The 25494-nt window shown below is 39.3% G+C and overlaps 1 protein-coding gene across 16 annotated transcripts in view; it reads right to left on the bottom strand.

Moving 5' to 3' along the window:
* The window catches only part of LRIG2 (leucine rich repeats and immunoglobulin like domains 2), a 54876-nt gene extending 29423 nt beyond the window's left edge, over window positions 1-25453 (bottom strand). For 13 of the 16 annotated variants that reach the window (XR_003255406.1, XR_003255407.1, XR_003255404.1 and 10 more), the window contains exons 1-18: window positions 23854-25453; window positions 19619-19690; window positions 19039-19113; window positions 18414-18548; window positions 17740-17883; window positions 17462-17605; window positions 16565-16708; window positions 16169-16312; window positions 13266-13346; window positions 12422-12493; window positions 12210-12278; window positions 10842-11005; window positions 9359-9679; window positions 8106-8387; window positions 6777-7226; window positions 6117-6266; window positions 4728-5009; window positions 67-278 (exon numbers count right to left, since the gene is read on the bottom strand). Coding sequence is in view for 3 of the 16 variants with exons in the window: in XM_026077138.1 (XP_025932923.1) it covers window positions 3858-4087; window positions 4728-5009; window positions 6117-6266; window positions 6777-7226; window positions 8106-8387; window positions 9359-9679; window positions 10842-11005; window positions 12210-12278; window positions 12422-12493; window positions 13266-13346; window positions 16169-16312; window positions 16565-16708; window positions 17462-17605; window positions 17740-17883; window positions 18414-18548; window positions 19039-19113; window positions 19619-19690; window positions 23854-23996 (3102 nt within the window). In the remaining 13 variants the exon portion in view is untranslated. Of the gene's footprint in view, window positions 1-66; window positions 279-323; window positions 470-540; window positions 4088-4727; window positions 5010-6116; window positions 6267-6776; window positions 7227-8105; window positions 8388-9358; window positions 9680-10841; window positions 11006-12209; window positions 12279-12421; window positions 12494-13265; window positions 13347-16168; window positions 16313-16564; window positions 16709-17461; window positions 17606-17739; window positions 17884-18413; window positions 18549-19038; window positions 19114-19618; window positions 19691-21300; window positions 21516-23853 lie in introns of those variants that run through there. The other 3 variants (XM_026077140.1, XM_026077138.1, XM_026077141.1) reach the window with 3 other exon arrangements.
* Between the last annotated feature and the right edge of the window lie 41 nt (window positions 25454-25494).

A 25494-nucleotide genomic window follows, 5' to 3' on the forward strand; every position in this document is an offset into this window, starting at 1 on the left:
CAAAATTCCAAATTTGTAAACACATGGCAACAGCACTTAGGGTCTAGACAGTGAGAAGAGCCCTACCTGGATCTGTGGAGACTGTCAGCATGCATGCCACCATCTGAAGATCAGCAGCCGTTTCTGCAGCACCTAGGCTAAGTGGGTTTTATGCAGACTGCCTTTCATTCTCAGTCATTTCTTCCTTCCTTGCTCCTTCTTTTCAGAAGCACGCCTGGACTGCAGCAATGTCAGCCACTGGCAGGATTAGCTGACTGCCTCATTCTCCTGCTCTGCCTCTGAAAAAGGGGCGCAGACCCAGTCACACAGCCAGCTACTGCTTTGTTACCATGTATAGAAGTTAATTCATGAGCCAGGCTAAGTACTAAGTGTTCTTCCAACAATTTAAGTGAAGAATATGTATAATAATCATGTTGAGAAGACTGAATCCCACCTGAAACTCTTTACCAAGTTTACTGCACTTTTTTTCCTGTGAAAAATAAAAATCACAGAAGGAAAATGAATTATTTAACCTGCAAACTAACAAAGTTACACTGGATGCTCAATGTATATAGCATTTTATTGAATGAAGGTATATTACAATAGACAAACATATGTTACACATGCTATACAAAATATACATTCTTATGTGAAAAAAAATATAAATAGACACTAGCAAATAGCAACAGGGAGCAAGGTCAGCTTTGCTCACACTGTCTTACAAACTCCCAGTTCTTGTACTGTTATTACTTTGGCATTGATTGAAGAAACTGTTCGTGTTCACTGAAAACAGAATGGCCACTCTGTGCTATTTGCACCTCTTGGGGAAAGAAGAGAGACCTGATTTTTTTTTCGCAAGTTTGCCTAGGAAGTTTTTCCGCAATGCTAAGTACAGCAAGCTGTTCACCCACTTGCAAGCTTCAAACTATTTACAACCAGCTTATGGACTTTAAAGAAACACCATTGCTTATGTAAGGATGCAAATGTCCAAATTCATAAGGGCAGCTTTTAGAGGCTGATATGTCACTGAAATCAGTGTAGCTTTAGTTCCTGAATACTTTCAGTGGCTAGGGCTTCCGTTTGTCCTGGTGCAGACAGCATTAATTTCAAAGATGTGGTCCTGGCCAAGCACATCTTACCTACCTAATGTGAATTTGATCATACTAGAAGTTGTGCCTGAAGTACACATAAGGTCTGGATGTCCCCATGCACTTCCACATCAATAGTTATCTTCTGACACTTGGGAAATCTGCATTAGCTCTACTCCACAAAAGAGAGAGAAGGAAGAAAAAGTAACAAGTGTTTGTCAAATGGTGAAAGGAGACAAAGCAGTAGTAGGGTAAGTGCTACTCTTCTGCTAGCAGGAAATCACGGCTCTGCCCATGCCAAAGAGCAACTCTGCCATGTTAGCCTATATGAATATTTGAACAAAGCAGCAAGCAGCCCAGAAGGATGAGAGTTTTTCTGCTGCTGTAGTTTCATAACCTGACATTTCTCATCTGAATTTAAACTCTGACAGTGGCAAGTTCCTGCAACAGAGGTAAGTTTGTATTGAAAATAAGTACCATGTCTTAGATGCTGTCTCGGAAGAAAAAGCCTGGAGGAAACAAATACAGAAAAGAACTTAAGATTCTTCTTTTAGCATGTATGTTATGTATAACACCTTAAAATATTTCAGATGTCAAAGCCCAAGAGTTTAACACCCCTACATTTCTCTCTACTTTATCCAAAGGTCAAGGACAACTCTGAATCCTCTTCCTTCTAAAGCTGCTGACTATCTTATGGTTGCTTTGAAAGCATGGTAAGAGCTCTTGATAATATTTGCTCGTTTGCCTAGATCTGACTATTATCCATGCAAAAGAGTGTGAAAATAATTATTCCCACCTTCTTCCTCACTCATTTACTCAACTAATCCACAGACTCAAAAGCTTCAGCTGTAATTTTGCATGGTTGCATCTGAGACTTCAGTCACACACCCTCCCATCTAGGAATGGATCAACATGAAGTCTTATACAGCTCTTTTGGGCTGATCCAAAATCCTTTTTCTGTCTTTATAAAAATATATAATGCAGTCATTTTTACTTTAGCACATATCCTATCGTTTGGGGGAAAAAAAAGAAAAGAAAAAGAAATGCAACAATGACTAGGAAGAAAGCCCTTGCTCTTCAGGAATGAGTATATGGGAAGATACAGTATAACCTTGAAAGCACTCTAGCTCTTACATACTTGCTGAAAATCCAGCATGTTTAGAGCCATTAACACGGACTGCACAGGTACATTTTTCCAGAGGCAAGAACTTTTCAGGAAGTCTCCATAATGTTCTTCCTCCTTATTTTGTCAGGCACACCCCACTATCAGTAGTGAAGTTTCTGTGCATGTTACTGTTTGTCTCAGTAAGTACTGGATTTTCAGTACAGAGCATCCCTGCCCTACATTGTTTCATTTCTCACCTGTCAAATATTCTAACATTTTGGCCACTCTGAGGTCCAGGGAACTATTACAGAGGTCAACAGGGTAAGATCTTTCCTGATACTCTATGACAGAAAAAGACATAAGCTTCTTAAACTACATATTCCTCTTGGCTGTGCAGAGGAAACAGAAAATCCATATAGTGTAGTGCACTGAGTATTGATCAAATGCTCTTCCAAGTTATCCAATGCTTTTCATCATGACATTCTTTTAAGAAGTTCACTGACTCAACTGTCAGCCATGAAAAATAGAGACCTCTCTGCAATACAGAGTACACACTCTATATACACAATACAAAAGCTTTTTAAAGATAAAAGCTTAGATAACTTTGAGACATGAGCAACTCAGAACTTACACTGCCATCTTGTAGATATTTAACAGCTGAACAGAAAGAGACATCATTTTGTGTACTAGTCTTGTGTTCGCTATTTACAAGAACTCCTGGGAAGCCGGATACTACAGCCTAGTTTGTTAATGCAGCATCTGTTGAACATTATACTCTATTAGAAAAGATAGGTGCCTAATAGAGAGATTTAAGGACTGTCTCAACACATAATGGACCAGACTTGGAATTCTGCTAATGTAATGAAATGGATCAGCTTGCATTCAGGTCAGCCATGCTTAATGCATACAGAGTTGTATGTAAAAATGAAATTCATTAATATCACAGTTTAATCACATACCTATAGCACATCCACTTCTTTCCAAAGTGGAAAAAACCCCAGCTCTATCCCCTCAGAAACAAGCTCTCAGTCCCTCAACCTCCACCGAAAATTATGGCTTGATATGCAGCTGTCAAGACTAACAGTATGATACATACTTCGTCATAATAAAAAATATATTTACATTACAGCCAACACATTTATATGCTTAGTGTATACAAAATATTTATAAATGCAAATTTATTTACAACTAGAGTCCATTATTCATAGGAGAAAACAACCCCCAAAGTTAGACTGATAACAGACTCCTGCCAACAGTCTAAAGAACAAAAAGCTGGCCAAGAGTTTTATGCTTACAATTACTGGGGAATTCCATGAGGAGGCCCTGAACATTTGTTTTCAAGCAGACAATGCAGCATGAAATAGCTATGCATTCTTGAGAGATTTTCAAAGCATGCACTAACACAAAGGCTGTTTCCAACATCAGAAAAATCATGTTTCAATGCTATTGTTGTGGATATCACTAATCATTCATGTGTACTGTTGCACATTCCCATTTTCCAATGCACATGAATCCAAGGAAAAAGGGCATGTACCACTTCCTTCTAGGGAGTCTGTCTTGGTCTAGTCAGCCTGTAATTGTAGACATGCGTACAAAAGCATCTTTGGCCTTGGGGTTAGTCCTGAGGTAGTAAATACAAAAAGTCAGTTGACATGGATTTGCTTCCAAGACTTCATTTTAGTGCCTTATGTGGTTTCATTATGGTCCTGAATGTTCCGTGTCCTATTAAAATCAAAGTTATGTTCACGTAACCTGTGGCAAGGTCTGGGTGAAGCAGCTTGTTCCCGGCCACTGTCAATAATGCCCTCACTTCGAAGAGGTCGTGGGGTCTCACGGGCTGACTGCTGATGCAGAAAGTGCGAGTGAGACAGCCCTAGGTCCTTGTTTACTCCCCATAAAGGAAGCTGAAAGGGTTCTGAGGAAGAAAAATTAAAGGATGAGCAGAAATCTGAGTTCATGATAAATACACCCAAATTTTAGACAGATTTGAGTCACATGGCTTAGCAATAACCATCTTCCTGAGGTTTTCTGTTTTTGAGAACATGTTTTACTGGATGCCCTCCCATTTCAGCAATCTGTTACAGTAACCAGAAACAACATACTTAGTTTCAGTGTGTTTTTTTAAAAAGGCTACCTGGAAGAAAGTCAACATAAAAACATTCAGTTTATAAAAAAATTCTTTTGGAGTTCTTTGAAACTCAGCCCAGCTCAAAAACAAGTGCTATCTGGATTTCCTACGCGCAGCTTTAAATCTTGGCAAAGATGTCCTTGAAGTATATGCAAGGGATCATATTTCACAAGCTTTAAGAGACAAGCTGCAGATTAAGAAGTGCTATCATTTCAATATCACTCTCCTCAACTCTTGAAAGTATTGGATGCAGACTGCATGAGAGCCAGTTCTGCAAACAGGTGGTTAATAAGTAGATGAGTTATTCCACACACTATGGCAACTTGATGAATTAACTGTGTACCAACACAGAATGGCACAATGAGGAAGGCCAGAGCTATCAGGTAATAGAAACAAAAGAAAAAAAAAAGGAATGGGAAGCGCTCACCATTTATCTGCTGGGAAGAGATTTTCTTCTCGCTTATTCTGTCGTGGTTGGTAAGGAAGACAGACATGTCTCTGTCTGCTATAAGATTATCAAGAGCACTGGTGTCATGCTGGGTGTGCGCTGTGTACATTTCCTTAGGCATCTGAACCATGAGATTAGAGAGAGTTTGATCAAGGGGGTCCTCTTCTGTGATGTAGGCATAAGGACAGTATTCCCGGGTCCTGGAGTAGATGTTTGCATTGTCATAACAGTCTGAGCAGATCACCAATGGTGCTGTGCCACCTGACAAACATGACGGAAAAAACAGATATTCTCTTACAGAGAGGAAGGATACTTGATTTCCACAGCTTCACAGTTCCAGCAGGTCCAACTAGCTTAGGTACCAGGCTGAAACAATCATGCAATCAAACCAGGATGCCTATTCACATATGCTTATATGCTTTGAGAATTTCACCTTGTACCAGACAAGACAGGAGCAGCTGTACTCGTACTCTGCATGTCCACACACCTCAGACCAGATGATTGAAGTGGTAACTGAGACAAGCTGTTCCTCAGTTCTTTTGCTAATAAACTTTTGATGATAGGACACAGACTGGAGGGAGTGGATCATGGGACATATGTGAAAAACTTATACTGAAAGATCACTTTTCAAAGCCAGCCTGTCTAAGGATCAGATGGCTCCTCAGCATTTGGGTGGTAAAGAAATAAAATCTCTATAGACTCAATGGTAAGAATACCATGAAAATAAGTCTCTAAACAAGGTAGAGAAATAGTATAGGTCCTTTGGTTATGATTGTAGCAGGCAGACTAGATGTCTGGTTGAGCAAGTAATTTTATCGTAAGAGCAAAAGATAGAGCAAGTCATCTTCCAAGTGAACATTCCTTCCACTTCCATCCCAGGAGCTTTCAAAATGCTAAAGGAAAGAAGTAGCATAAAAATCCACCTTGACATTTAACCTAGGAATTCTCCACCACCACCACACTGCCTTGCTGACCATATCACACACCCTGAAGCAAAGAGTCTCTAGAGGGATCTGTACTACTTTAGGACCCAAGGGACTGCAGTCACAACATCTATATTCAAAGGCATTCAAAGCAGATGCGGGCCCAGACGTTGCTGGACCAAAGATTAAATTGTGTGCATGGGATGCAAAAGCCTTGACAGCAGAATATAAACAAACACTGAAAGAAAAACAAGAGATGCCTTTTAAGCTCACAGCAATGAATGGAAATCTCAGGATCAACTTGAGTTTTTTTCTAGAAAAAGTCGTCTTTGATGTTAATATGCAGTACTATCCTGCATTGTGCAATACTGCTGCCAGCTATGAGGACTAGAGGGTGCACTGGCATCCTGCCATGCGAGTGATAACACATGAGAGCTATGCTTACCATCTGTGCCTTTATGCATGTAGCCACTAGCTGGAGGCATAAGCTGCTGATGGCTTCCTGCTTCTGAGTTACTGTAGCCTTCCTGAGGCTCTGACAGAGTTCCTTGGGAGGATAAATAACTGGGAATGTCTGCAGGTAGGTTCATCTCCTCTGCAAGGCAGAATTAACACTGATGACATTAACAAGTAAGCGCGAAGATCCTAAAGTACCACCAACACTATTGCCCGCATTAACACAAATGCGATACAGAAATTCTACTCACACAGGATTGTCTTTTTGCTACCTCAGAGACTAAAAATCTATACAGCTAGTTCAAAACAGTGCCAGAACAGACATTTATGTGCTTTATTCCGGGTCCTGAAGACATTTTAAAGTTAATTCAAATACTTATTTATTCCCAAACTTGACTGTTTTTCCTCAATGTAAAACAAATTTAGTGTTTAAGGAATAAATACATGATTAATATTTAAAGCCTCTAAACTTGCCTCTTTCCCCTAAGAGATAAAGAAATTAGAGCAAATCCCTGAAGACATTTGAGAAGGAAAAATATCACTCCTTCCTAAATGTTTGTCAGTTCCAAGGAATCCAGAAATTTCACCATTCTAACAAGTGTTTTGGGTTTTAAAAACAGCACTAAAGGATGTTATTTTTGAAATTTACCTGTGTTAGTGATGCTGTAATCTTCACTCTTCCTTCTCATGTGATAGATGACAATAACCCATACCAGGGAAGTTCCCACAACACAGCAAACCACAACAATAATCACAATGCCAACTGTTGTCCAGCCATCTTCCTCGTGGATGATGCCACTCTGGGAAGAATCACAGTTTGGGGAAGCCAGGACATTTAGGTAAATATGGCCACGCTCAGTGCCCAGTGTGTTGGACATTATGCATGTATACTTCCCGGCATCCTCTAGTCCAGCATCCACAATGATAAGGAGTTGATTGGCTGCAGCAAAAAAGTGCCGTTCTGTCACTGTTAAAGGCCCATCATCTTTAGTCCAGTTGAGGCGAGGGGCAGGACTGCCACCAGCTATACATTGCAAGACAGCAGTTTCACCTCTGGTTACTGTCCTGTCTTCCAGGGGCCTAACGAAGGAAGGAGTTTCTGACAGTGGGAAGGAAAACAAACAAACAAAAAACAGTTGTAAGATAACATCACAGTGCAGCGACACTGTGCATACTCCAAGGGATATAAAAACCTGATCTTACAATCTGAAAATAAAACTTGAGCAATGAAACACAGGAGTCAGGAAATCCCATGAGGTCATCTCTTCTATGGATCACTACAACAAATGAAGGTACAGCAAATGTCCTGAAAATGATTCTAGCCACATAATCCCATCTGCTTTATGTATTCCAATTTGAAATTTGCATATGACTAACATTAAAAGTCAGTGTTTTCAAAAACTATTGCACTCCAAAAGGAACTGTCCTTCCACTTTTACTCCGCACATTTCATGTTACCTGTGACTGAATTTGTCCCAAGACAACACAAAAATTATCTAGTCTGCACTGTTGGATTGATATATGCCCCTCAATTCTCACCTGCAAAGACCATGCTAACTTCACTGGTTACCACTTTGGTTTCTCATTGCTTCTGCCCAGCCAAATTCTAGTGTATTTTATATCTGTTCTCCATTTCTAGCTTAGTTTCTAAAGCTTCACTGTTCAACAATTTTGTCAAGTGCAGCATTCAAATCCCCCCAAACCAGGCAAAGCAGTTGCTACTTTGCTGCTCCAGAGAACACCTGCCATCCTTCATTCCTTTAAAGCTGGAGGGGGGGGAAGCCCTGGAGGGGAAAAAAAAAAAGTCTTCTCTTGTTCCTTACTGCAGAATATCATCTACAGCCAGAGAAAGAGGACACTATGCTCTTTGTATTTTAATTTCATTCTTTGGGACTTAAGCCTGCTACTTACAGATAAGCTACACTACCACTGCAGAAGTGAAATGATCCATTCAAGCATAGATAAGCATACTGCTTACCTAACACAGTCAGCGTGGCATTTGCTGACAAACCGCCCGCAATGTTTTGTGCCATACAACTATAGATTCCCATGTCTTCTATTTTTACATTTGCAATGAAGAACACATCATCCTCAGGCATGACATGCATCCTCCTCTCTCTTGCAGCAGGGAAGTCTGTGCCACCATCTTTCTGCCAGGAGATCTGGGGAGTAGGGTGGCCCTCTGCAGCACACTCCAGCCGGGCCATAGCCCCAGTGCGGATAGTAAGATCCATGGGGGTTTTCAGGAAGGAAGGCAGTTCTGGATTAAAGGCGACATTACCATATCAGTATTTTTAGTACTGGGGAGAAAGCAACAAAAGCTCCCTAATACAGAGAATGTCTGCAAACAAATCTGAGACACACCTGTAGTTCTTCCTGGTCAAGGCAGACACTTCTGAAGAGCTGCACAAGTTCTCAGTGGTCATTTCTAATAGCCTAGCCTCCAAATTTAAACATACCTACAGTGTTCTTCTAAAATGATCTAATGGACAAACAGTCTCATGGTGAGAAGAGAGGGATAAGCTTTCACCTTCTTAAGTCCTTTGTCACACTTTTTCTTCCCCTATGAAAGGGAAGGTGAACTTCCATCTTTGGAGCCAAAAATCTGTATTACCTGTTCTTGACAAACAAAAGCAACACAGGCACTTCTGCTCTCAACTACACATGGGGGGGGGGGGTCATCAGTGGTTCAGTAATCTACTGACTGATGTAAACACTGTCTTCTCATCTCTCTTCTCTAAAGTTAGAATAAAAGAAATTCTTCATTATGGGCTAAAGACCAAGGACTTCATACTTGATTTTTTAGAGTTTGTTTCCCATCCCACAATTATTTCTAGTCAAGTCTTCCCTAGCTTTGCAAGCATGTGGGGAAAGTGCCTCCTCCTGATAAGACAGCAGAGGGAGCTTTTAGTTTAAGAGACTTCTGCCCCCATTCAAATAGATAAAAAACTACTTGAATTATAATGAAAGTATGGGAGACATTTGCCCCTTTTCAAAGTGAAGAAGAGAAGGCTTTTCACCCACAAAAACAAATCATTTTTTTATAAAGTTGTCTGATGCTTCTAAATACCAGTGATATACATTCTTGCAAGACTGTGGTTTGGGCCAGCTCTAGTTGGGAACTAAGGAATCTGAACAGATTTTATAAAAGAAAGTGAAGAACAGATTCGTAGCTATTTAAATAAAGATTTAGGTTAAGAGTGTTTCTTCTTTGTTACCATTACTGCTTACCATTGACTGTCAGTTTGGCTTTGTCAGAATAATTGGAGCCAAAGTGATTGGTGACGATGCACTGATATTTTCCTTCATCAGTGAAATTCACATTGAAAAGATGCAGGACAGTGGTATACTCAACCACCTCATCACTTTGCTGCTGATATCTGGCAAAATTCTCAACCTCTGCATCATACAATACTTCACTGTCTTTACGCCAGGCAATGGACATGGGTGAATCACTGCTGCTCACAGCAGTGCAAGTCAGGGTCACATTCATGCCTCGTAGAGCAATTGTGGTCTCAGGATGTACTCTTATCTGCGGTTTAGGGAAGTTATCTGAAAATAAAAGCAACAAGATTAGCTACTTTGCTTTTCAACATGCAGTTAGTATTTCAAGAAGAGACCCTGAAAGACAGTGTAAGTAGAACACAAGCTGTGGGAACAAATATCCTGCTTGGGGTGCATATATTCAGCTATTTTCTGTTGGAAATCAAGCTGTGAAAGATGATTAGAACCACAGGCAGGAGTACAGAATAAGCACTGAGAACAGTCAACATAAAAGCATGGTCTCGAGCAGCACCTCATTTTCTACAACTGTCTGGAACTTTCTACATTTAGATTATACACATAGGCCACGTTTGGCCAAAGAGCCAGTGTAATTTTATGAAGGGCAGACTTTAAGGAAATGATATTTTTCAGATAGTTTAAATATCTTGAAGATAAGCCTTTAAGTTTTACAAGTACAAAGCATAGCAAGCGAGCAGTTCACACTATCTTATCCCACTCAAAGAGTTATTTAAACACCTATCATTTCAGCAGAGACATTCTTGTAAGCATATGTATACGGTTCAGTGTCAGGCACCAGGGTGGTAATATTAGAATGGGGAAGTGGGTGCTTGCATCACTATTGAAATTATCATCGCTTTTACCACTGAAAAAATGAAAAGAATCACATATACACCAGGCTCTACTTCCAGGTCTGCCAACATGACTCTGGGAAAAGAGACTCTCAGTTTGAAATCTGACAGTTCAGTTACAAGAATAAACAGGCTTATGTTTGAGAAACTGTGGTGGTGGAGACTAGATAAACATTGCAGATACAGACCATCACACAATGTGCCAGAGTATCAACTGTCCTAGCCTTGCTGGGTACAGACAGTACCAATAAGGAAGTGCCAAATAGCTTTAATAAAGCAAAAAGCCTTCAGAAACAGTAAGAATGGAAACAATCAGCTTTAACAGTAATCTAAATGAAAAACAATGCAGTCTCACAGGACTGCTCCTGCAGTTTAGTTTTAGTGCTCAAATACAACAGAAACACAGAAGAAAAACAGAATTAAATCTAAAACCCAAAGGCAGACCCAAATGTACACAGTCCCACACATGCATTATGGCCAAGACCAAGTACGTCTAGCAGTGCTACAGCTTGGTTTCAGAAATGTACCTGTAGAGATCTGTGCTACTATTTTTTATATCAAAAATGATTAAAAATACAAACCACAGACAAAGTCATCAGGGTTCACACTGAGAAGGCTTTGTCCTGCTAACCATTCAGGGTGAGCACAGCTAACATTTACAGTCTGCTGTAAGTGGTTATCAGTGAGCCACTGTGGCAGCCATTTCAACTGGCAATCACAAAGCAAGCTGCTAGTGTTCAAAATCCTGCAGAAACAAGGCAAGATGAAAGAGAGATTAAAGTTTATTTCACACTCCTACATGTGATTTCATCCACCAGAAAAGTATACACTTTCAGAAATTACAACTTACAGTATTCTTCTACACCCATACGTCTTTATTATACAATGTTAGTTATATATGCTATAAACAGTCCAGAAAACCATTTTTGTATCAGCATTAAAACTTTTTTTTTTTAAACTTCTGAGGAAAATAATCTTGTATTTTTAACTTTGAAACAAAGTATTAACCATGTCTTTACAGTTACCTCATTCCTCTTTAAAGCAGTTAACCCCCCCCCCCATGCAACACTGCAGGGCAGTCCATCTCTCATACTAGACATTTGCCATTACTTTGTGGATGTAAGCCTCAAAACTCATTTCCATGCCAGCTAATAAATATTTAAGAATGAAAATGAGTTGTTCCACATAGGTACTATTGCGGATTTTATTTTATTCTCTGCTCCATGAAAACAATGAGGAAGGAGGATAGGAAACACTGATGGGTTGCTTTTTCCTCAGCACATGCTTTCAAAGTATCTGAAATCTTACACATAACTACTATTGACTGGAGAGGAAGTCCACCATTTTAGCAAGGAGTGATCTGACACCTAAATGAATCTGGTAGATCTGGAGAGAGAAAGAAAAGAGGGGCACACAGACAAGCCAAGATTCTATCCTGCCATTTGCCCATACATACTGCTGATGCCTCATTTCTAATATACATAAGAGAAGGCAATGAAAGTCTTTTGTCTTTAGCACCTAAAATGCATCTCATCACCTTCTTCCTCACACTGGCAGAGATTAACTAATTGGATAACAGTTTTAAAACAGATTACATGATGTTCAGAGACCTTATCTCACAGAAAGGGCTGTGTTACTCTCAGATTAGTCAAGAGTATGAAGGTCACTACACATTATAATATATTATAATATTATATATATAATATTATAATATTATAATATAATAATGGCAAGAAAATTTATTTTCTATTAACCGCAATTCAGAAGATTGAGGTGCAGATTTTAGTAATCCTTAGATCAAAATAAGTATACTGTCACTGACTTTTATTCAATAGTTTATTAGCATAGCTTTAAATACTTCACGATGAAAATGGGATGCACTTTAGTCAACTTCAGCCAATCTTACAAGGGACAAAGTAGAACTAACTAAAGAACCAACGTGAACTTACAGCTCCTTCAGATGTGCCTGGGCAAATGCGTTTTCTTGGATGGACATTACTGCATTGTTGCTTAAATCCCTGTAAGTTAAGCAAAGAGAATCATAATGGAGTAACTTGATTTCATATACTACCATCAGACAGTCAGATCCTTGAAAGTCTGAGAGGAAATACAAAACTGAAGCAAATAAATAACTAAAAGCTCTACAAAGCAAAGTACTTACAAATGTTCAAGTCCTTCAAGACCAGAGAAGGCTTTCTTTGTAATTGACTTAATCTGGTTTCCTTGCAAGATTCTGAAAGACAACCCCCCCAAACCCAGAAAACAGACTAAACGTCAATATGAGTTCAAGAATAAGTTCAATAACTAAGTGCTTTCTAATCCTAGCTGGGCTAAAAAGACCAAATACTATTTTTTGAGCTTAAAGGCTCAAAGAATATTCATAAGAACAGGTTTCCTTTTTCATTCTTTATGGATTTAGGTTAGTGATGGGTCAGAGGATCAATTTATGCTAGCAGAACAAGCTATTGATAAGTAGAACTTGGAACAGAGCAAGAACCTCCTAATACCAATCTGCCACAATCACATTAGTTCCTGAGACTGCACCCTCATACCAAGCTACTTGTTGTAAGTGGTATCTGTAGTTCCACGGGATGGCATACCTTCCTACAAAGCACATAGCCCTGCATGAAGAGTGCATAGCTGAAGTACTCAAAAGCTGTTAACTCACTGCTGTTTTGGATTTGGTCAAAAAGATTTCTTTTGGAATAGGGATAAATTTTAACCAAACTAAACAAGCACTAAAAATGACAATCATTGCATAGCAGGACTGGGCTATTTGATAAAAAAGAAAAAAAAAGCAGCCAAATACTCGTGCTTAATTCTTTCAAAGTGGTCCTGCCAGGCGATCCAGCCCTACACAGGCCCAAAGCTACTGGACACGGAACCCTAGCCTATATGGAGAGGCCTAGCACAGAAGGGGTAACACACCGAATACGACAGCTCACTTTCCCTCTAATTCTGCTTGCCTGGGAAATACTGTCATTTCAATGATTTGTAATACATACAGTTTGTCAAGTCTGCTGAGTCCTGCAAAGGCTTCATTTGCATCTTCTATGGCCCATGAGATCTCATTGTTCCGCAAATCCCTGTAGGAAGAGAAGAGCCTTCTTAAAAGCCTTGGAACATCATCATGACCATTGCCAACAGTTAACTAGGGAAGAGAATTTATTGTTACATATGCCTAGTATGGTGTTCTGGGACAGCATCACCTGAAAGGTCTCAAATTTTTATATAACTAAGCTTGCCAGAAGATGAATATTCCATTTTAGGAATGCAAGGGAAAACAGAATTGTTCAAAATCAGTGCCTCAGACAGAACCACAAGCAAATCCTGAAGTACAATTTCTTGATGTGGTATTTAAGGAAAGACCCAGCCTGACTAGCAACTGTCATGTGATGGACTATTTACCAGAAGCTGGGAGAGACTCCTGAAGCAAGTTGGTTCATGCAAGTGAATTAACCAATACACTAGCAGCATTAACCTTCCTGAGTAACAGGCTTATAATAGCATTAGCATACTAAGAGATTACACACAGGTTATAGTGTAAGGCTGCCAGGCACAAAGTAGCAGATTTTCAGAATGAAGTTGTTATTCTGCTCACAGATCTCGTTACCAGCTAATGGGATTTCTGTCTGACCTCTGCACAGCACTTCTGCCCCTCACATAGAACAGTAGACTAAACAGCAAAAGCAATATAGCAATATGGTTTGGAAAGAATTAAATGTTTTTTTGAGAGATGGTGAGATAAATGCAGCAACATTTTTAGCCTGAAAGGCATGGATTGAGGGAAGCTTTCTTTAGAGCCACAGTTTTCATCTGTCTTAATACCATCATGCATAGCGGTATTTGCAAACATCAGTGTGTTTAAAGGAAGATACGCTGATGAAAAATAAGATATACTGCATTTCAGTAGATATTACATGTATCAGCTTGATAGTGCTTCCAAACAAGTCAACTGCCACAGAAAGCTATCTACATACACAGACAGTTGTACGTCTCTCTAACACTTCTTTCCTTGTGCTAACAATGGAAAAACGCAGTATCTACTTTCCCCTGTGCGAGATTATAAATTGTGTGGATTACCATTCTGGAAAAGATCAGAAATCAACCTCCAGGATGCTGTCAATGGTAATGCATCATTTTCTTGTTTTTCTTACTTTGAAATACAGAACTCTCTTCTTAACACCCTGCAGCAGTCACTTCCACATTTAAGATATGTACTTTAAAATTTAGGGCAAATAAGGAAAAGAGTGCTCATAATTCCATTATTCGTATGTCACTTACGAGAAATTAGCCAACACAGCCTTGACACTTGCTCACACTAAGTATTTTCAACTTGAATAATATTTCAAGGAGAAGATACTCAACATGGATACGATCTAACGAGAAGAGTGACCAGACGAGTAATATGCCAAATTTACTTCCAGATTGCTAAATCTCAGGACTGGAAACTAGCTTCCAGAATTCTCTCCAGGTTCGCTTCAGAATTTTAGATTATGAATACTGGAGTGGTGTCAGTGCTGAGCTACTCACAAGTACACAGAAAAGCCACACATGAAGTAAACATGGTGATAAGATTTTAAACTTCAAAGTTTCAATGCTATTCTTAGATACACCTTTAATCCTACTTTGCTCTCATTAGCTTGTAGCTTATATACACAGTTTCTACAGCAGGTTGCTCTAGTTCTCCTTTAAAGCTACCTTGCAGAATAGTGGCAAGAACTGAACATAGAGGCAAATTATGTCAGCTGCCTTAACACCAAAACAACCAGAATTGTAGTACAGACAACAATGGAAATAATCTGACAGCTACACAACATATCTTGGTGTCTGAAGTATTTATACACTCACACTATTCAGACCACTTAAAAAGCGTGAGCAACCCAAAAGAAAAGTCCCTCATTCTGTGAGACAGAGTTTGCTCCTCACGCTTGGCTGGGCACGAATGCCTGGAGCCCTGTTAATCACCACTGTTCTCAGTCCTGTACATTCCAACTCTGAAGCAAATGGCCAGCCTCTCAGCTGTTTGATGCCCCTGAAGAGCCCAGCAAAACCTACTAATTAATCTGCACTTGTTCTTTTTCATGCTACTCTAAATCTAAGAAATTAGTTTTAATTATTTCATTAAAAAGATTGCATTAATGTTAACAGAATATGACTGCTTACATAAGTCTCTCTGGTGAGTTTGCTTATTTAAGCATTTATTTAATGAACTGACAGATGGGTTATAAACTTTCACTCCTTTCTCAACTACCATGGTTTAGGATGATTACAAGTGTTCAGATCTACTTGGCACTGATTTTATTTATTTATTTTTAAGAACCAGGATTGAGTCTTTTCTTGTCAGAAATATCAAACAGGCTACAGCTACTAGCAAAGGTCTTGGCAAATGCAGAGCTGTCCTCTGATGGCAAGAGGTACTCCTACACCTTTCCTCTATGCTGTGCCTATGACTTCAGCATGCAAGCAGGGTGGGCAAAACAGTACCTTCTGTGACTCGCAGGATTCAGTTTGGTTTCTTAGGTTCCAACCCTAACGCAACCATCAGTAAGAAAGCGAGGTCTGTACTGACAGTTGATCCCATTACTCACATTTACGCGAGCTGACAATCCATACCTTCTCAGAACTGGTATGCCATGCAACTGGGCACTCAAGGTCATCAAGCCACTGTTTTATACCACCACTAAAATTAAGTGCTTGGTTTGTTTCAGCTATGTCAGGATTCTATCATCTCTGTAGACCTAAAATAATCAGCTCTGCCACATCTGAAGGCAGGACAGCAGTACAGCAAGTGCCAAAACACCAATCTTATTTAGGCTTGCACACTGCAATATTCATTGTCTTTACTTCCAAAAGCTTCACTGCATTGAATCAAATGAGATTTTAACTAGAAGTCTTCTATACTTACAAGGTTCGAAGATTTGTCAGTCCTCTGAACACACCATCAGCAATGTGACTAACTCGGTTGTCACCCAGGTTTAGTTTCTCCAATAAACCAAGTCCCACAAAGGCAGACTCCTTGAGGCGAGTTAGCTGGTTGTATGACAAGTCTCTAGAAACATTGAACATATGTTTTAAAGGCAAGCAAGGGGGATTAACTATGAAGACACTATCAAACAGGAAGTCTTGATTAATTTCTAACAGAACACTTATAAAAAAAATAAGTAAAATAGACAGCATTACCATAGGCCTAACAAGTAAACTGAGCACTTTCTCTGGTAATTCATTCTTCTTAGATATGTGCTCTCTAATCTGTTACTTGTAATGTTACAAAATCCCCACTGAAATTCAGCCCCAGACTTACAGTTCTGAAAGTCTTTGGCAGAACTCCCATGCATCTGGGCTGATCCTGTTAATGGCATTCTGGCTAATGTAGAGCTGTTGCAATGTTCGCAGACCATACAGCCAGCCCTTGTTTACTTCTGTTAAGTTATTATGTTCCAGTTCTCTAAGGAATTAGAGGGAAAAACATTTGCCAAATAGACAATCAATGAAACACACATTTACAAAATTTCACCTTGTGGATCTCAAAATGATTTACTAACATTAAATCCTACAGAATCTGAAATGCATGACTATATTCATTCCACAGGAACCAAACAAATGAACAAAAGTGTACAAAAAGAGAGCAACACAGCCACAGCTACACTGATCCAGTAGTGGAAATTGAAACCGTGGCCATTTACTCTCAAATGTAAATGTTCCAGTTCTCAAAGATTACTTATTTTTCAAAAAAAATCTTTTGCTAAGAGCACATGGCACAAGCCTGTGCTGTGTCAAAGAGTCACACAATAAAGAATCGTCCCATGTTATGGTGAGTGCAAATGCTTTCTTACAAAGCTAAAAGCACTGAGTTTAGAATACTCCTTTATTAGGTCTCCTACTGGTACCAAGGTGCAAAAGCAGTTCAACAAAGCACACTAAAAATCAGAAAGCTGACAAAGTATCTTCACAAAACTGCAAAATGACTCAACCAAAGCATCCTTGATCACCAAGGAGAAAGAAGCCGGGGGAGAGAGCCAGCATCTTTCTACCTCTGAAGTTTCCAGACACATGAAATCAAACTAATGGGAAAATACAGATCTGTAAACTAATTTCTTCATCAGTATTTCAGTACAGTCTAGATGTTAGGGAAGCCATACAGGAAATGACCTCCACAGCTAAAGTTCCTAAAAGAAATTCCATGACTAGGCATACTTACAATTCTTCTATATTATTCAGGCCAAAGAATGCTCCATCCATCAGTCTGCTAATCCCATTGCGCTGCATTTTTAATGATTTTAAGGATTCCAGGCCTTGGAATGTAAGACTTTCCACTATTTTAATACGGTTCCTTTTCAGTTCCCTTATATAAAGATGACAATCAAATATTAAGACATCTTTTGATAAGCAACACTTTGTGACTATCAAGAACACATACTGAGGTGAGCAATACAGCTATAAACACTGTCTTTTTAAGCTTCCAAAAGTGCTACTTACAGAAACTGTACATGAGGTAATTTGAAGATCTTTGGTGGAATCACACTAATTCTATTTCTGTTTAGCTTTACCACCATTAGAGAGTTAGATAAGTTATCAAGACAGCCAGCTTCTAGGGTAGTTATTCTGTTGTTGCTCAGATTCCTAGGAAAATAAGAGGAAAAGAAGCTTTTCAGAACACAAAGAATATTATTAACAAAATTGCACAAGAGCTACTACAAGCAACTAATTATTAACTCAAGTTCCTTAGGAAGTAGCATCAGAAATCAGAATTCTGGTACCCCAATTTAAGTCATTTTTCCCTACAGGAATCACTGGTAGGAGACGATTTTTACTGCATGCCCATGCTTCTGTTAGGCATGGTTAAAACAATGTCAACAGTGATCTACTCAAGGTAAGCAAAAAAATCATTCTATGTTCCTGCTGGCTGAAATACCAGCGCTTTGACATCAGCACTCATTGTGTTCAATACTATCTGGGAAAACACAATACAGACTTGGTATTAAAAGTATTTTATTCTAAGCACATTTGCAGCTACAGTGAGCACTGCTGCCAGTTCAAATCCTTGCAGCAATACCTATAGTGAGTAACTTGGAGTAGATGAGGTCTTCAACATTACTGCTGTGGAGCCAGGAGCCCCAGACATAATCACTCATGAGATCACTCATACTTACAGGTACTTCAATTGCATCCGTGGGAAAGAAGAAGTTTTAATTTCTGAGATTAGATTAGAACTAAGATCTAGATTCTCCAATGAAAGGTAAACTTGCAGCTGCTCAGCATTTATTTCTGGAATTGTATTATGTACCCTGAAAAATACCAGCAAAGATGATTATCAAAACATCCCATCCTTCAAGTTGCACTATAGGGTTCTGAGCATTAACATTATTAGTGAGTCTCTTGAATGGGAGATGTAGCATATACTTCAGTGTTAATTCATAAAGCAATACTGAAAACCCAAGACCCATTTGCCATCTTGACACATGAACAGATTCAAGTTTTGGGGCCTGTAATTGGACTGTTTCTTGTGGGAACTGTCATGCCTAGACCACCTCCCTCCCCTTCAAAACTGCCTGCCTTGGTTGACTGCATTTTATTGGTAATGTAGGGTGACTTCATTGTCCAACTGATTTGTATTTCTTTAAAGAGCGCTTACACGTTCCCTGAAGCACTTCAGACAAACAGTATTCTAAGACAAAGTAAGTTTTGCTTCCCTGCAACTTGATAGCAAAATTCTAATAATATTCTCCCACTTACTAAAGAAAAAAGGCAGAAAAAGGTAGACAAACTATTGCTTACAATGAGAGAAGAGTTATATTAGAAGTTGTTTCTCCAAAGTACGGAATTTCACTTAGCTCATTGTAATTCATTTTCCTAAAAAAAAAAAAATTCTTTATTGGCACTTCGAAGAGGAGAAAAACTCTATCCTACAAAGCAGAATTAACTCATATCATAACTTTTAACAATTTTATTATGTTAATAACATGTAATAGCTGACAAAACAGATTCCTTAAAAGCTTGTTTAAATACTAATAATTTGAAAAATTTTATAATGAAGCACACTACTTTTACCATTAAAAAATGGATACCATTACTTTTGTTTAACATAGAATTAGCTATAGTTAAAACAAGCAGAAATCTCATTTCTTTTTTAAAGTAGTTGTCTTCGATCAGAAAGCTTTCTGTACACAGAATATCAGAGCTTTACATAAAATACATTGCCAACATAGCATGTACATTTTTAATTTACCAACACTGGATATTTCTGCAAATCAGACCAGATATCTGGACACGCATTAAAGGTCAAAACTTTGAAATGTACTAAGAAGAATTTTGGAGGAAATCTTTACTACTGAGTTTACCATAAACAATAACTTACACTTCTTGTAGTGTGTGAACAGACAAATCAATGCTCCAGTTAGATGACAATAAATGATTATGACTTAAATCCCTAGAGAACAGAGAAATAAGAAGTTATTCTATTTTCTGTAATAAAAGAACTGCACACTTTATGCATTTATGCAACCTAAAAAAAAAATAGAAGTTTTAATCTGTATTTTTGATATGCACAATTGCTCTGTCACTAAAAGGGAAAAGTTGCTTCTATCTTGTTCTACTGGCCAGTTATAGAAAAAAAGTCTATTTCTGTTTTAATCAACTAACTTGATTAAAAAGGCTTTTTGAAAGAAAGATCATACCTGACAGGAGCATTTTCCCTTTAAATCACAGGTCTTTTATAGTATCTCAAAAAAGAAAAACTTTCCAGGGATGTGAAAATAATCTCCTATAAAATGCCTGTTATTGAAGAGTTTTCTGTAACAACAATCCTCATCTTCTCAGTGCTTCTGAAAGAAGCTGACTAGTTAAGGCAGGCTTATTTTAAAGGAACAGCATACACACAATGACCAAACAAGCTGGAGGGGAGAGAAACATGAGGCTGAGAAGCTTAAAGAAGGGATGCCTTAGCTCCAGTTGTTTTTACTTACAGGAAACAAACGTAGGAATTGGATTGTTTCAATGGGCAAAAAAAAAGCAGTTAAGTCTGTTTTTAATGCCTATAATGGATGCTGATGTTATTTCAATCTCTTAAACTTTGAAGAAGCATTTTGCTTTTGCCTCAAACTTTGTGTGTCAGTTATTACAGGAAAAAAGTGAGTATATTTCTGTAGGCTAACTCTTCGAGCATGGACTATCTCTATTTGTGACATGAGTCAAAACATGACCAAAAAAAATTCAGGTGTATGATGGAAACTTGGTTCTAGTCTTTCCTGTGTAGAGCGACAGATGTCACTCCACAAGGTTAATAAACCAATCTCATCAATGCATTTCTAGCACTAGTCCAGAACAGAGATGAACCCCAGAAAGCTCATGCTGACAGCCCAAGCATGGCATGTTGGAACAGAGCTGGCACCAATAACGAGTTTATGGAACAGTACTGATAACCTCACCATCATGAGCAAGCTGTTGATAGGTGCAGGTATATTCAAACATTGCCTATTAAATCAGAAGATCTGTCTGCTATCTAATTGTGCCTGCCTATCAGTAAGACATCACACTTCACACTCCATTTTCACTTCTAACATCATGGATAAAGCCATAATAAGCTATTTTCAGCTACAGCTGTTCATCTTGTGATGAGTTCCTCTCCCACATCATTTGTGCATCACTGATTCTCTTACATGACTACAGAAGGAACACGTTATATATTTATTACAGCTAATTTTGAGAACACCAGGAGGGGCTGTAGTTATGCTGACTCAGGAGACTCAAAATTATCCTTAACAAAACTATCATGTAACTATTCAGAAAATATTAAAATACAATTGGGCATAGTCAAAAATATTTCCATTGAAAGCCAGGCTCTGATCACCACACCATCTACATGTATGTCTGTTTTAGGACCAACTATTGGGCATACAGTCAGTTTCAAGCAAATTTGACTGTCAAATCCATACAGATATGAAGCTCCTCCAAAATTGATAACTAGGTGCAGAAAAGGAATTCTATTAGTGCCCCTGCTGAAGAAAGGGTTACAGTGCAAGTTTAATCCTCCCTGGGTACCAGTAGGTGTCCGTAGCTGGGTATTAATAAGATCACAAGAACCCTCAATGCAGAGCAAGGTATTTGCAGTTGACCAGAAGACAGCTTCAGCAGAACCCGATCCTGTTCGTTCCAGTGCTTGTGGAACAACCTGTATGCTTTGGTCTGCAAGTCCAGAGTCTGCTGGGAGAGAGGAAGAGCACTTGACACTATTTGTAGTGAACTCCTACTCAGGCTCATCAATAGAGATACAGCTGTAGCAATGAATTACTAAATTCTTGGGTGTCATGGCGAGTCAGATGGCTGTTAAATGTATTCTCTTAATTACATCAAGATGTAAATTATAAAGATACAACAACAAACACAGGTTTTCAGGCAACTATTCTTTTCTACAATAAGAGAATCTGAAGAGAAGAACAATGCACAAGCAGTCACCGAACGTTATTCTATAGGCCTGCTTCGTAGTAATTAAGCCAGTCCTAAACACCAACAGCACAGAGGGTCCTGGGCATCCTGCAGGAGCCATGGCCCAGCGCCAGCCTGGCCCCCTGGAGCCATGCACAGCTTGGAGGGGGGCTGCTCCTCTGATCTCCAGAGTCAGATTAATATTAACATTACTGGAAACTTGATTTTCTGAGGCTTTCAGGAGGAATACACTGGTTCCTATTACAATAAGCTGCGAAAGTAACAGCTACAAGTGATATCAGAACTGACTTAGAAAAAAGCATAATTAAAAAAAAAAGTTATTCTTATCATTCAACATGAGATGATCATATGCTGAACTTTCCAGATTTCTATTATTTTCTAACAGCTTGAGATATGTTTTACAATCTACTGGCTAACAAAACTGCTGAAAGCTGCTTCCTTGTAGCAGTTGCTTATCTCCAAATACTAGTCTGCAGTGGGAGGAAGGAAAAAGACAGTTTTCCAGTCAGCAGCTACGAAGGAGCTATTTCTCATTGTGTATAGTGTTAGAACAGAGGATGTGACCAAGGGACACTTCACTTTAGAAAAGCTTTTCACCAAAAGAGTTGAAGAACAACTGTACTTTATTATTCATGCTCTGACAGACTGCTAAATTTTGACGTCAATCTTAACATTTCCTTTCCTTGCAGTACTTTCTTGGCATCAGTGGAGAACTGTTTATAGCAAACTCTGGACTCAGTGAATTTCCAGGGTGTGAAGTTTCTAATGGCCTGTTATCACAGAAATATATGCTAATTTCTATTAAGTGTTAAGTTAGGCACTTTTAATTGAGACTACTAGATCATTACCTCTGTACATCTAAGATCACCAAAGTTTACAGAGAAAGCAATATATCTCACCAAATCCCTTCATTATTTACCTCACTCAATGGCTCAAGAAGCTTTAGTGCAGCAATAGCAAGAAGTTCAAGTCAATTCCTGGCTTCAAGAAAATGAGAAATTTAAAGTTCTGTTTGTTTCCTATACTTGCTGAAGATTGGCAGTTTACACTTAGAACCAGTGACATAAGAGCCACAGTTCAGTTACAAATGACAAGAAGAAACCACATTTTAATTCTCTTGATTTAATTGGGTCATTATGCTAATTCAGCATACTTATTCTTTTAAGGTAGTTTTTCAGCAGGCCAGTTATTTTCCGTCAGGGCACTGCATAATGTCAGCCTCTGAGAAACATGCCAATATACAGCATCTTGCTCAATGAACAAAACCCCATCATGAACAGGATCAGGGAGAAGAACTGTTTCTTTTCCCCAGTGACCATTTTTAAAGAGAAACACCCTTTCCTATCACTATTGCGCTGCAGGAGCAAAGGGTGCCTGAAACTACCCTACGCTGAACTTTAAAAGCAAATTCTGTTCAAGTAAAGGCTCTGTAGAACAGTCCAAATGTCAATGAAGAGCCACACGCTATTCTAGCTTTTAAGTGATAAAAGCAGCAGGCATTCAGAAGACAGGTTTAGAGAAGTGGCCGCAAGGACTTACAGCATCAGGCTGGACTAGAAACTAGAGTCTCCTTTTTTTAAAGTTTTGGACACTGTCTTCATGTGATCATGCAACTACAGCCTACACATTAAATGGGTAGTGCTGCATCCTCCTTGCTTGGCTGCACATTGGTTTCATCCCCTCTACACACCACTGCTTGAAAACCACAGGTAGACTGACCGATCACTAGATACAGAGTGAAATACACAGCCTGATTTTCTCTGTTTAGAGATCATTCAGTTATACAGCTAGGACTTCTATTTTCAGGCAGAACAAAATATAATTGCCTTGTCCTTAAAAAGCCAAAAACCATGAACCCCTGCCATTTTAAAAGCACTCGGAGTTTTACTGCAAGGCCCATGCTATGCAAGATGCAGAGCAAATGTGCAAACTGTGTATTTTAGAGATTCATCCAAAAATCATCTAAATATTCATTTTCAGCTGAACTAGTATTCATCTGTTAAGTAACTAAAACAGAATGCACACATCAAATTGATTACTTAATAGTTAGTCGTAAAGAACGTTCTCAATTCAGCCCAGCTAAGCACAACCACTAAAACGCAGGCATAACAAACAAAAAAAAACTTGCTAGCACCTAGACTTCCCTACCTTCTTTCACCACCCTCCAGGTTATCCACAAGCCATATGTAAGTTAGCAGGAAAAGTGAAGTTAGAGTTGCCTGAATACTTCCATCATGAAAAAGAGTTCTGAAGGTTCTTTCTTGGTCATTAAAAAAATAGGCTGGAAGCATCCCCTGCAAGTAGCTTGGAAGAATTATGAAAACCAAGAATTTTTAGTCCTCAAAGTTAGGTGAAATGATATCACAGAACTGAGGAGGAAAAGCATATCAGGGATTTTCTCATGTGAGAAAGATTAAGTTTTGAGTAATTTTAAACAGCTTTTAAGCATTATAGCTTGTTTAGATTCAGAACTTTTAGAGCTGTCTTAGTGAAGGAAAAATGTTGTCCCCCCACATGCTTTGGGTGCCAAAATCCTGAAAGCCACAACAGAGAACATGCACTTAATTATTGTTTGCAGCATATGTCAGATTGCATAACCTAGCATAGCAGCCAACACCACTTCTTCCCATTGCATTTTGTGCCAAGCAATTTTAAACACACCCTCTATCTGCTTGGAAAAAGATACAAGTATTTTTTTGAAGCTTGAAAATCCGCTCTCCCTAAATATCACAGACACCATTTTGCTTATTAGCCACCTGATGAACTTCCAACTCACTTTTCCAGGGACCAACAACACCTTCCTTGATAAGTGCTGAAGTTATGATAGTGTCATACTTTTCTAACCATGAAATACTTTACGGGACAAATTAGTTACATTTCTCTGCTGACATATATATTTTCTCTTAATCATTTCCAGTTGCTTACCATAAAGGAAGAAGAAGAGCTATATAACTACAAAAGGGGCAAGAAAGTGACAATCTTCCTTAAACATGCCCAGTTTTTTTAAATGGATCAGACTCCCAGTTCCTGCTTTCAGGAATGTCATTTCTCATCTTTGACTACCCATATAAAGGAATTCCTGGATTTAACCAAATACTGGTTTGTGTACTTCCACTGCCTTCCAAACAGACTTTTTTTCCTTAGCCTAGAAAATTGTTATTTGAGTCTAAGACAACTATCTACTGGGGAACACAATCGTTCATTCCAGCAGGGCCTGAGCATTAATGTGTGCACAGGAGCGTGAGTTTCTTGATATCCTTCATCCTTCAACACCTCTTCCATACTGGTAAGTCGTAGCCAAAGATGACAAACAGAACAATGAGCATTAGGGTAACGGCCAAAGAGGAATAAAAGCACTACACTTGACTCTGCATGAACATTATTTAGCACATTGTCTGTTTAAGCTCTTGGGGGCTCTGGCTGCCTTAAAAAAAAACAAAAAACAAAAAAACCAGGACATATCAAGGGGGGGGCACAGCTGTTTTCCTGAGAGGGAAGGCAGGAGCCACCGAGTTGCAAAGAAGCAAAGGGAGGCAGGGGAGGAGCAGAGGCAAGACCTGCCACGGCACAGCCCCAGGGCCGGAGCAAGGAACGGGGACCCTCCGACAGCCGGACCCGCCGCCGGCTGCCCGGGCCGCGCAGGCCCCTTCCAGCTACACCGGCGACGCTTCCCCCCAGCTCCCACCGCCACGCCGGGGGAACAAAGCCACGAAACCGCCACCGCCGCCGCCTCCTTTCCGGGCTCAGGGGTGTCCGGGCCTCTGCTCCACGCCGCCGCCGCACCCGTTA

Source organism: Apteryx rowi, unplaced genomic scaffold (genome assembly GCF_003343035.1).
Source record: "Apteryx rowi isolate R43461 unplaced genomic scaffold, aptRow1 scaffold_45, whole genome shotgun sequence".
NCBI classification, from domain to species: Eukaryota; Metazoa; Chordata; class Aves; order Apterygiformes; family Apterygidae; genus Apteryx; species Apteryx rowi.